Source organism: Ictalurus punctatus, chromosome 1 (assembly GCF_001660625.3).
Source record: "Ictalurus punctatus breed USDA103 chromosome 1, Coco_2.0, whole genome shotgun sequence".
Lineage (NCBI taxonomy): Eukaryota > Metazoa > Chordata > Actinopteri > Siluriformes > Ictaluridae > Ictalurus > Ictalurus punctatus.
In genome coordinates, this window is record NC_030416.2 from 7,402,020 (window position 1) to 7,415,274 (window position 13,255).

General features: G+C 38.6%; 1 protein-coding gene across 1 annotated transcript; it reads right to left on the minus strand.

Annotated features, from left to right (window-relative positions):
- Positions 1-1,362: 1,362 nt before the first annotated feature.
- On the minus strand, positions 1,363-9,622 carry si:dkey-56f14.7 (engulfment and cell motility protein 1). The gene is made up of 7 exons (XM_017463733.3): positions 9,393-9,622; positions 7,866-7,992; positions 6,170-6,282; positions 5,905-6,012; positions 5,429-5,511; positions 3,135-3,212; positions 1,363-2,520 (listed from the first exon to the last, which is right to left on the minus strand). Exons 2-7 carry the CDS (start codon positions 7,901-7,903, stop codon positions 2,308-2,310), a joined length of 633 nt encoding a protein of 210 aa, XP_017319222.1. The 5' UTR covers positions 7,904-7,992; positions 9,393-9,622; the 3' UTR covers positions 1,363-2,307.
- Between the last annotated feature and the right edge of the window lie 3,633 nt (positions 9,623-13,255).

A 13,255-nucleotide genomic window follows, 5' to 3' on the forward strand; every position in this document is an offset into this window, starting at 1 on the left:
AATGCCTATAACCAGATTTCTGAGAAGGCAGGTTGTGAAAAACCCTCGACTGACTGCAAAAGACCTTCAGCAAGACTTGGTGACAAAAGGTACTGAGCTTTCAGTGAGCACAGTATGGTGCGTACTAAACGCAGAAGGTCTCAATGCCAGAACTCCATGATGTACACCACTACTGATCCAAAAGCATCATCTGGCACTGGAAACCTGCAGCGTGTGGAAGGCAAGATGGATTCAGTGAAGTATAATGAAATTCTAGGAGAAAGAATCATGCCGTCTGTGAGGAATCTGAAGCTTGGGCGTCATTGAACCTTCTAACAGGACAATGATCCCAAGCATACCTCAAATTCCACCAAGGCTTGGTTGCAGAAGAAGTCCTGGAAGATTCTACAGGGCCATCACAGTCACCTGACTTGAACCTCATAGAAAATCTCTGGTGGGATTTGAAGAAGGCAGTTCCAGCACGCAAACCCAAGAATATTACTGAACTGGAGGCCATTGCTCATGAGGAATGGGCTAAGATTCCTCAGGAACACTGCAGAAGCTGGTGTCTGGCTTTGCATCTCGTTTGCAGCAGGTCATAACAGCAAAACGGTGCTCTACTAAGTACTAAAGATGCTTGTCACGAAGGGGTTGAATAATTTTGAGACTGGAGAAATCATTATAAGTTGCATTTTCAGTTGAATTTGGGGAAACCACTTGAAGTATTCGTTGTGTTGAACTATTTCAATTGCATTTGTTCATTGCAAACAGCTGAAATTCTGTAAATTCTGACAATAAACCTGACTTGCAGTGGGGGTTGAATATTTTTTATTGCAATTATAGCCAGAACTGTGCTAATCTAATTTGATTATTAAGGTTTATGAATGATTAAATCTTCCAGGAATACTATTTTAACATACTATTCAGAGTAGAAGAGTGTGATTCTGGACACAGTAGGTGTCAAGGGGGAAAAAAACTGTCTATGGCATTACCATCAAAGCAACTAGCATGACAAAATTCTCCATCAGTATTGCATAGTGGCAAATTACACAGTACCCTATTTCTATTTTATATAATAGAATATACTAATCAGTTATGAATAGTCCAGGAGTCTTAGTCATTCACAGGTAAGTATTAGCTAATCTAATAAATACAAATTATTTATTCATTCATTCATTTTCAGTATGTGCTTTATGCTGCTCAGAGTTGCAGTTGATCTGGAGGTTATCCTTTTTCAGGGACGCACTCTGAATGGGACATAAGTCCCTCACAGGGCACCATGCCAGGAACTCCACACAATAATGAGCTGACTTTTAGTTAAAATAATGTATATCCTATACTAGCTAACATATTATGAAAGTAGATAACAGACATTTGTATGTATGTATATATATTAAGTTTAATTACAACATGAATATTAAAAACAGCTGCATCAGATGATTTTGGAGTGGTCAACAAAATTGATACTTAATACTCTGCAAAGAAATATTATTGGCAATGATGTCACACCTTGCATTTCAATACAGTTTTGGCAAAACATCTATTCAACATTGTGTCCTGACTCAAGTTATACTGTATATCGTATACTAAACACAAGTGGCAAAAAAGTGTATAGTGTAGAGCAAATTTTTCAGAAAGAACACACTTTACCTTGAGGCAAATCTCATTTGGGAATTTACATGGCCCGTTTTTTTCTTCTTCTTTTTCCCCCGAACAATATACCATAATATTAACTTAACCACATTGAGGAATAAAGTAACTCTTTCGACACCTGTTAAATTAAAATGGAAATGTTGGTTGCATAAAATCCAATTGGAAAATAAAACAAATGTCATATATATATATCTATCTCATGTATTTATTGCATATGGATTTTTTTAGAAGCCTTTTTGTCACATATACATTACAGGGCCTTGCTCAAGGGCCCAACAGTGTCATATTAGTGGTGCCTGGGCTTGAACCGCTTAGGAATAGCTATCTGACAAGTTCTGCTCTTGAAGTCTATCGTTAAATTTACTCAATAACCTCTGCCCTAGAGGGCTCATCTAACAAACATCACTCAGGCTGATAAAGTATTGTTACAGCCCTTACAATGGGGGAAATGGATGAATCAGTATTACAAACAGTATTGGAAAGCAGGACAGTCAGTATGAGGTTTGTGAATCAGTGACAGTATTCCAGCCAAAGCCTCTTCAAACCTTTTGATTAAACTATCCTTTCAGTTTTCCAGGAAACTGAGACACTTTAATTTGTCCTAGCCTGCACTGTAGATCAGTTGCAAATCAAGAGTAAATACATTACAGTCCAATAGCTGTGACGCAGTGTGTCTCAAGTATGGCGTTGGCTGTAATCATAAACAAAGTCATAATCTTTGGGTTCTTTGGGTAAAGGAGGAGGAACATCAGGAATCTGGACATTCTCAAGGTCTAAGAGGCGGAGCTTTATCTCCATGGTAACCAGCGTGTCCATATCTGACTTGGTGAGTTCACTTGTCATCTCTTTTCCCAATAGAGCATTCAAGCCATCTGTCCAGATGCAGTACTGATGAGCAATGAAAAGAATGTCAAAGATGAGACATAACAAGCCATGTTTGAAAATTAACATACAGTATTTCAAGACACAGTGGACTACATGTTGCATAAATTTGCTTTTAAACATTAGGTATTCCTTAACTACAGTGAAACTAATTGGAAAGGTATGTACACTGTATGGCCAAAAGTTTGTACATACCTGACCACAACACCCATATATGCTTTTTGAAAATCCCATTACAGATTTTGTACCCCCTTTGCTGCTATAAGTGCCTCAAATCTTCTGGGAAGGCTTTTACTGGGGTGCAGTCAGGGTTCTGGTTCACCCCAAAGGTGATCAGTGGGGTTGAGGTCAGGACTTTGTGTAGGCCACTCCAGTTTTTCCATACCAAACTTGGCAAACCATATCTTCATGGAGCTTGCTTTGTGCACAGAGGCACTGTCATACTGGAATATGTTTGGGCCTCTTAGTTCCAGTGAAGGGAAATCCTATAAAATTATGTGCCACAATCCTTTGGCCATATAGTGTAATTACAATAGCGGGAATTATAAACCTGGACCACTACTGTGAGATTAAGAGTAAGTGAAATCCCAAATCTATACGAACTAAACTAAAAGTTTTACCTCATACTTGTCTGGAGCAATGAAGTTCAAATATTCATCAGATTCATATAAAATGGAGAAAGCAAGCTCAGGCACCTCCTAGAGCAGAAGAGTAATAATTAATTCACATTAGACCACTGTGTCTGACCTCTAATCATACCCTGCTGTGCCTATTAGCACTTTTTTTCTGATGGGACAGCACCATGCCAGATGGCGGCCCTGTTGCTATTGCATTTGTCCTCCAATGCCACTTCCTGGGACAGCAAATTAACTTCTGAGGGTATCTTAAGGTATGCTGTAAAGTTAGACTTTCGCCTAAATGAATGAGGGTACTGTAACAAATTAAGAAATTAACAAATCAGCTCCAGAGGTGACATGATCATGACTGTGGTGACTGTCTGGTCCAATGCCAGGCTCCTAGTAACCTAGTAACTATAGCTATTGAACTATAAGCTTAATAGCTTGTGATCACAGTCAGAGCTACAGGTATCCTATTCTCCAAAGCTGTGGATAGCCTCCCCTCGTTCCTTTCTACCTCTGTGGGAATGTTACTGGGCTCTGTGGTGCTCATGAGCCTTGAGTCTTTTTCATTGTCACATCGTTATCATTACTAGCTTTGGATATAGTACGCTAGTAATAAGTTAGTAATGTGATTCAGCAACTAAGCCACAGAGTCCTACTTCTCTCCCGAAAATGGCCAGCTCAAGGCTTTGCTTCCCACTGCAACGTTTGCTGGTTTTTGGGTCACCCTGGCAGCTTTCTCTCTGAAGCAGGTGTGCTGTCCCAAATGGATGGCAGGATTTGACACTTTTCTGAGTCTTGCCCCTTGCACTGAATTGCCAACTGAGCTCTGTGATCCAGCAGTCCCTTGTATGTCATTAGGTGTAATTTATTCTTTGAATGGTGCTCAACTTATTGACTGGACCCCGTGCATTGTATGATTCCTAGAATGTTTACCTTTTTCCTGGATTAATAAACATTAGCAAGTTCCTATCTACCCTAAAGGTGTATGAAGCAGAAATTCCTTTTGACATCAGGCCTCATTTATCTTATAATAAAGTTGAAATGTTTTTGTAGGCAAACCGTACTAAAAATTGCTGCTGGATTTACAAATGTTTATTTATCACTGATTTTCTTCATACTCACACGAGTATGCTGAGAAATGGGAATCACCAATAAATCGACACCATGTTCATAGCACAGCTGATTTGCATTTAGTGATGCCCACAAAACTCTATAACAAGAAATGCTCACAGAGAGCTGAAAATAGCGAAAGGGCATCTCATAAGCATGCTGTATACACAGGCATATACAGAGAGTGATGTGGAAATGTGTCCAAGTATGTTACATTTTTCCTCTATCATTCGTGTCTCACAACCCCAATTCCAAAAAAGTTGGGATGCTGTGTAAATGTAAAAAAAAAACAGAATGCAGTGATTTGCAAATCTCATAAATCCATTTGTTATTTACAATAGAACATAGAAAACATATCAAATGTTTAAACTGAGGAAATGTACCATTTTAAGGAAGAAATAAGGTCATTTTGAATTTTTAAACGTCTCAAAAACGTTCGGACGGAGACAATAAAAGGCTGGAAAAGTACATGCTACTAAAAAGAAACGGCTGGAGGAACATTTTGCAACAAATTATGTTAATTGGCAACAGGACAGTAGCATGATCGGGTATAGAAAGAGAATCTTAGAGTCTCTCAGAAGTAAAGATGGGATGGAATCCGGATGGAAGCATATGTTGCTCTAAAACTTGTATATACCTTTCAGCATTGATGGTGCTTTTCCAGATGTGCAAGCTGCCCATTCCATAGGCACTAATGCACCCCCATACCATCAGAGATTGAGCGTTGAGTCTTGATGAGCGTTGAGCCGGATGGTCTTTGGATTGGTGAACCTCTGCCCATTTTTACTTCTGAAAGACTCTGCCTCTCTAAGATACTCTTTTTTATACCCAATCATTTTACTGACCTGTTGCTAATTAACTTCCAGCTGTTTCTTTTTAGTAACACTTACTTTTCCAGCCTTTTGTTGCCTCCGTCCCAACTTTTTTGAGACATGTTGCGGCCATCAAATTCAAAATGACCTTCTTTTTTTCTCAAAATGGTACATTTTACTCAGTTTAAACTTTTGATATGTTCTATTGTGAATAACATATGGGTTTATGAGATTTGCAAATCATTGCATTCTATTCCTAATCACCTTTTACACAGCGTCCCAACTTTTTTGGAATTGGGGTTGTACATCTGGCACCCTTCATTAAAAGCATCTTCTTAAATGAATGGCCTTTTCAATGTGAAAACTTACCTTATTTTGCTTTAGCGCTCCTTTCTCCTTCACATGAGGGCAATCTTTCCCAGTTATCACTGTCTTGATATCTGCTACTGTTACTGAAGACAGACATGAGGAGACTGTTAGATCTGTTAGCACACACTCTCAGAAAAAAGGGTACTAAACTAAGGTTACTAAAGGGTAATGTCCTTGTTGTTGGTGCGGAACCCTTAAGGGTACACCTTTTGTACATTTCCTTATCTAGAAAGCTGCATGTAGAGTACCTTTAAAGCTTTATTCCAAAAAGTGATTACAGCCCAATTATGTATTATTATTATTATGTATATCCACTTTTCCAGGTGAAGAAAACATATATAAGGTACAAAAGATAAGGTATTCTTCTAAAAGTGTACAGCCTACATTTGTTTTTGTTTTTTTGGATACTGTAACGTGTCTCACATTGCAGGGAATTAACGTAATGAAACGTAATGAAAAATACAAGACGTTCTCACATTTCTCTTGTAGAGCTTCATGGGGGATTTGTCCCTGTGACAAATCCTCCACATCCCCATAGTGTAGTACTTTGTGATTTGGAGACAGTCGACAATACAAAAACTTGTCTGAAATAGAGATAAAGAAAGACAACACTGTAATCTAACTGTATATTGTACATTAGCCATAAGTACATGTGTCTTTCGTACCATGGCAATTTTTTGGTCACCCCTTTCTGAACTTAGGAAGTGTGCTGGAGACTGTTTGACGCTAAAAGTGGCTCACCTTGTCTGCGGCGAGTGCTGATCTTCCTGAAGCAGGCGCCCTCGCACAACCGGTTCAGCCTCTGCTGTTTGATCAGCTCAGCCACCTCTGGCTGGAGCCTCTCACGCAGCTCCCTAAGATGTAGAACAAACATTTGTGTTACTACAGAAATGTGGAAACACACGTACAATGGGCATACAAACAATTTGGGATGCTTTGCTAATTTTGTCGCAACCCATTTTTGTTGTCGGTTGACTGCTGCATGTAATGTGTACCTAAGGTCTCCTTTAAGGGTTTATCTGAGGCTACAGTGGGCACAGGCTCACCAAAACTGGCAGTTGAAGACTGGAAAAAATACCAGCCTCAGATTCCTGTTTTGTGCTGTTGTAGCCCATCTGCCTTAAGGTTTGATGTGTTGTGCATTCTGAGATACATTTCTGTTCACCACAGTTGCAAAGAGTGTTTAGCCGAGTTCTCATAGCTGACCGGTGTGGTCCAACCAGTCTGGCCATTCTCTTCTGATCTCTCTTATCAATAAGGTGTTTCCGCTGCAGAACTGGCACTCACTGGATGTTTTTTGCACCATCCTGTGTATGTCCCAGGAAAATGGCAAAATACCCAGTCTCTGAAATACTCAAACCAGCCTGTCTGACACCAACAACCATGCCATGGTTAGTCACTGAGATCACATTTTTTCCCCGTTCTGCTGTTTGATGTGAATATTAACTGAAGCGCTTGACCTGAATCTGTGTGACTTTATACATTGTGCTGCAGCCACATGATTGGTCGATTGGATGATTGCATGTATGTGCAGGTTTACAGGTATTCCTAATAAAGTGAATAGCGAATATATATTGATATATAAACAGTAAACATGCTATCAGCAAAAAAAAAAAAACCTGTCTCCGTACAGAAAATGCACCAGTTGTGCCAGGCATATAGGGATACTTCTACTAGCAACATGGAATAACTATAAGCATAAGAATTTTCAGTTGGTTCATATTTTTGTATGTTCATAATCAGTATGTTTGCTAATAGGCAATATTATTTTTTGCTTTGCTTGTATTTTTCTCATTTGTAAGTCGCTTTGGATAAAAGCATCTGCTAAATGAATAAATGTAAATGTGAATTATATTTATAATATGATTTATGATCTATTTGGCAAAAGAGTCAGACTGTGCAACATTTCAATATATTATCTGCCTCATGCCAGTGTCCTTTCCAACTTTTATGGCTCTGTCTCACACACCCACACACACACACACACACACACACACACACACACACACACACACACACGCACACACTCACACCTGAATTGTTTTGTCTCGGATGTTAGAAATTTGTTACGTATCCTACTCTTCATCGGCACCCTGTCCAGGGTGTACCCCACCTTGTGCCCGATGCTCCCTGGGATAGGCTCCAGGTTTCCCCGTGACCCTGAGAAGGATAAGCGGTATAGAAGATGGATGGATGGATGGATCCTACTCTTCAGTTACACTGACTGAAGATGATTAAAAAAACTTATTTTGCTTTCATTTTAATTTATCTGGTCAGCCTCAAGAAGAAATAGGCTTCCTTGATTTTTATCCTAAATGTAGACACATTTAGAGAAGACATTATGTGAAAGAGAGCACAAGGCCGTCTAACGTAAAATGTCACAGTCTGAACTACGGACATGCCAAGTCTTTTGAACAGATGAGGAGGAAGTGCTTACAGCATTGTGCGTGATTTTAATTCCTCCTGGTTCATCATTTCCACCTTCAGTATAAGGGTATGATGGGGACAGCTTTAAATTTGACTGTCGTAGTCAGGAGAAGCTGATGTATCTCCAGCATCACCATCTACGAAAGTAAACAATAAACACATTTTAGTCAAGCGTGTAAACAATACCATAGTATTAATATGTAAATTAATGTTTATAATTAGGTTGTAGGTGCATTTACTTCCACGCTTTAGTCATTATCTAATTCAAATGACTCACCCATACTGTTCGTTTGAAATGTTATAAACATGATAATTTTTGAGCCTGTCTGAAAATGTTCTTTATTTGAATGCAAGCATAGCTTGCATTCTTTTTTATAATTAAAATCTAGAACTGCACACTTTCAGTTCACCCCTTCCAAATGGGATCTTGAAAAAGCAGGAAACATTGTCAAAAACATGTTAAAATTAGTATTTATAATCAGGTTTCCAATTCAGGGGGTAAATTTATCTTTGAATTTGAATTGACCGTGAGTGTTTAATTCACACTGTTGATTGTACTCTGCAGGAATCTTGCAATAGGGGACATTAAGAATAATCATTATAGTGGAGGTTTATTGTATTTTCTCCCTAAAAATTGTAAGCATTTCTTGCTGTTTTAAAAGGCTAAGGGAGATAGGGGAGCAGTTATGGCTGAAATGCCTTTCTCAAGAGAACATCAACAGTCTCAAGCACATATGTTCATCATCATCATCATCATCATCATCATCATCATCGGGCCCTTGAGCAAGGCCCTTAACCCTCTCTGCTCCAGAGGCGCTGTATCATGGCTGACCCTGCGCCCTGACCCCAACTTCCTGACATGCTGGGGTATGCGAAGAAAAGAATTTCACTGTGCTGTAAAGTGTATGTGACAAATAAAGACTCATTATCATCATCATCATCATCATCATCATCATCATCATCATCATCATCATCCATGGTCTCTACCTGAGCATCGAACCAGGAAGCATGAGTTGAAAAGTACATACCAATCATGGCATGATGTCATATACTGCCTTTCCCTTTTATTATTCCATCATATAATACAGTATTAGCATTATTTGTTTAGGAAAACTGCTAGAACAAAATGTACTTATTGATCAGGTTTTTTTTAATCATCACATCATAATTATATCATCATCATCATCATCATCATCTTCAATCTTCAATCTTCAGATCAATATATATATATAAAAAAAAACAATACTGAGACTATATGTGCTGTAATGCTGACTTCTGAGCTGTACCTGAATTTCTGTCACAATTTCGGCAGAATTACATGCAGATCAATTTAAATGGAATAAAAATGTGCCTGTTCTTGTTTGTCTTGTAGATGCAGTGCCAACAAATAAAGCAAATATACTTGACACGGCATCATAAATAGGGACTACTAATGAGTATGAAAAAAAATTCATTGCATTCAGCAGTGCATTAAGAAAAAAAAATATATATTTACATTAATGCCAGCCTTGTGTGTTGTGTTAAGTGTTGTACTTACGTGCCAGTGTTACAACCATGTTTTCTGCTCCAGCACTGCAGCCACATACACGTGAACTGAGAATGACAGAAAAGATGCAGAGAGATCGAGTGCTATTCAGTCACAGCATGATGAGGGTAAGAAAACATAGCAGTAGACAATGACTGTTTCAAAACACAAGTGAGGGAGAGAGTTGCTCCTCCCTGGCATACAGACACAGTTCTAATTCATAAGCATGCAGCTTTTGCTTATGTTTATATGAGCGGTAGCACAGTCTCGATTGGACGGATGAATCAATGTCTTCGCACCGCCGGCCAATGAACACCAGAATGTAGTCACATGGGTAGTGCACAAAGGAGAATGAAGAGAATAGATGGAGGGATGGGGGAAGGGACGGAGAGGAGAGGAAAGAAAGGCAATGATTTCATTTATAGGTAAATTCATAGTGATGGAGAACAGCAATTTAACCCATGTAGGCATACACACATGCAAACAATATCATACTCACAAAAAGGCTTAAACACACACAAACAGGAACAAATGTATGCACACACACACACACACACACACACACACACACACACACACACAAAATCATGCATGAAAACACACAAATGAACACAGAGCACATAAACACACAAACATACCGAACTACCCATATGCGCACAAATACACACAAGGCACGAGGCCTTAGCATCATTATGTTTCATTGGACAGGGACCAGAGGTGCCAGCATTATGATTCTGTTGCCATGGTAACCGGTTGTGTGCAGCACACTGGTTGGTGTTGGCGCTGAGAATGTGTGCCAGTGTGACATTGTACAAACTGCCCACCCTCGGTCTCCATCTCTGTGTGATTTGGTAATACACTGGCTAGTCCGGCTGGTTGAGAATGGACAGTGCAGAGATATGTGCCCTTAGACATTAGGACTGGGATTTGGTAACACTGGAAGCTAATTTTAGTATGATTTTGGAGACAACACAGAGGAGCAAATTATACTGTTCTTGAATTCCTTTTAAGAATGGAGAGACTTGTGTTTGTTTGTACAGGAGCGTCATTGTTTTCTGCTCCGTCCTCATTATTATTTTTTCCATGAAATGCTGCAACTACTGTGTACACAGCACACAGGGTTTCTGTGACTGTACAAAGCATGTAATATGAGGGATGTGCTGTTCAATTTCCGATTGGGGTTCTGTTGCTAAGCATCTAGCGTTAACATTCTAACACAGCATTGTTTCACACTGTACACCATACATGGTTCTAACCATCCTTCGGAGCAGGATTTCATAACCCCGAGTAAAAAGCGATGCTAACCCCGCTTCTAAATGACAAGCGTGAAATGTTACCTCTACCCAATGTTATAAATGGGTTTTAGAATGATGATAACCTGGGGTTAAGAACAGTGTAAAAAGCCGTTCTGTGATTGGTAGACATGGGATCCCTTTCCTAGCTCAAAGCAGGGACTAGGAAGCCACCAGAAAAGGGTAAAATATGGAAGGTTTTTATTTTTGCCTCCAGACCCTAACAGCATTTTTGCAGTTACCCAGGGGAAAACAGAATTATAGTTCAACAATGTCCAGAATAGCATGTTTGGGGCCTATTGCACTTTAATGCTCCACAAAGGTAGTAACAGAGGAAAAAAAAAAAAGTATTTGCACTGATTATAAAATACCACTAATGGTATACAACACAGTAAGTGGTCTCATCCCACAGTACCTGAGTAAACTTTTGGTCTATTGGTCTATTACAATCCCACACATTTGCTTTGATCATAAGGTACAGGCTCTTTATTAGTACCTAGAATAATGAAGACTACAGAGGAGACCAGAGCTGATTCCTATAAATCCCCTCAGCTATGGAATAGTGTTCCTGTTAATGTTCTGGACAGTGTTGATAAACTGGGATGTTTACCATAACTCTCACCTGATTACTCAGGTTTGTTGACAGTGGAGTGGTGAGGCACTTTATTACCCAGCTGTGTTACCTTGTGGCTTTCCTACATGCGGTCATATCTAGACCTACAGGAGTACCTTGCAGTGTGAACCGCAAGAAAAAAATGGACTGTAAGCCTATATGTGTGTCTAAACAGAACTCTAGAAAAAACCTTAAATTAGCTAATGTGAAGCACGTTCGCCTCACACCTCCAGGGTCGGGGGTTCGATTCCCACCGTGGCCCTGTGTGTGGGGAGTTTGCATGTTCTCCCTGTGCTGCGGGGGTTTCCTCCAGGTACTCCGGTTTCCTCCCCCCAGTCCAAAGACAGGCATGGTACCCCGCCTTGTGCCCGATGCTTACTGGGATAGGCTCCAGGTTCCCCGTGACCCTGAAAAGTATATGCAGTATAGAAGATGGATGGATGGATGGATAGCTAATGTGATTATTGAAACATTCAGCTCTTTTAATTAAGTAGAGTAGAGTGAAATAATTTTTTTTAATTAACTTGAGTGGAATATTGATATTTTCATTTTAGATTTAGTTTGATTGACTGGTGGAAGATAATTTCTAACCTCACTCTCAAAGGTCACCCAAGCAAAATGTTAATTACACTACCATCGCCAAAGAGAGACAAGCTTAGCCATATTGAATATGTGACATCCTTATTGTTTGCTGTGAGATAACTGTCCGGGGGATGGTGTAAATATTGGGAAAGTCTGTAAAATGCTGCCAATTCTACTAGCATATAACAAGGAAAAAAATTTGCTCTCTCTTAATGATGAAGCAGATTAAAAAGAACCAATCTGCTTTCTATCTAGAAACCTATATGGTGAAGAACATAATGTTGTCAAGCTAAAAGAACAAAGAACAAGACCTATGTGGAAACTAAAACTAAAATTAAGTTTATTATACTTATTCATGTAACAAGGCAATTAGATAAATGGTAATACTGTAAAGATATAGTTTTAGAAGGGGTTATGATCAGATATTTTGGCCCAAATATAAATAAATAAATAAGAAACACAGCAACAACAACAACAACAACAACAGCTAGTCAAAAGAGTTTGGTTCATATGACCTGTGTAGGCACACAAGATTATGCATAATAATAATAATAATAATAATAATAATAATAATAATAATAATAATAATAATAATAATAATAATAATAATAATAACAACAACAACAACAATAAGAAGAAGAAGAAGAAGAAGAAGAAGAGAAGAACAACAACAACAGATTATGCCTCAGTTTAGGTGTTTTTAGAGGATTGAGACATGATAAAAGAGTAGGCAGCATTTAAATACACCCCTTTTCCAATGTCCACGATTGGACATAAATAATAAATAAAATTCCAAACAATTTTATTTGTAAAGTGCTTTTAACAGTGGACATTAAAAAATCTCCAGCTTTACAGCAGCTTTACAGAAATATATCAGTTCTAGATATAATTTTCAATTTTAAACTGAATACATTTATCCCTAATGAGCGAGTCAAAGGTGATGGCGCCAAGGAAAAACTCCCTGAGATGACATGAGGAAGAAACCTGGAGAGGAACCTATCCTCATCTGGGTGACAAAGAATAGTGCAATTATAAATAATTTCTTCACCTTCACTTTCCTATAACAGCATGGTCCATTGTGTGCTATTCTTTATACAGTCATGTGAAAAAATAAGTACACCCCATGGAAATTGTTGGCTTTTTTTTAACATATTGGGACAAGCAAACATTTGATCATCTTTGAAACAGTGCCTATTAATAAAGTTTATACACTCTGTCAAATGAGCAGTGTTGGGTAAGTTACTCAAAAAAGTAATCCACTACTGATGACTAATTACTATTTTAAAATTGTAATTTAATTACATTACTGATTACTGCATGTAAAAAGACCAGATTACTAATTACCTTACTTCCAAAACCTATCAAACCTACAAAAATACACTACAAAG

What these genes read in the sequence shown, in the direction of transcription:
- si:dkey-56f14.7 (XM_017463733.3), bottom strand. Translation starts at nt 7,903, where the DNA reads ATGATGAACCAGGAGGAATTAAAATCACGCACAATGCT. An exon ending in TTAAAATCACGCACAATGCT is followed by an intron (nt 6,283 to 7,865) that starts GTAAGCACTTCC and finishes TCTACATCTTAG; the next exon opens with GGAGCTGCGTGAGAGGCTCC. An exon ending in TTGCTCCAGACAAGTATGAG is followed by an intron (nt 2,521 to 3,134) that starts GTAAAACTTTTA and finishes ATTGCTCATCAG; the next exon opens with TACTGCATCTGGACAGATGG.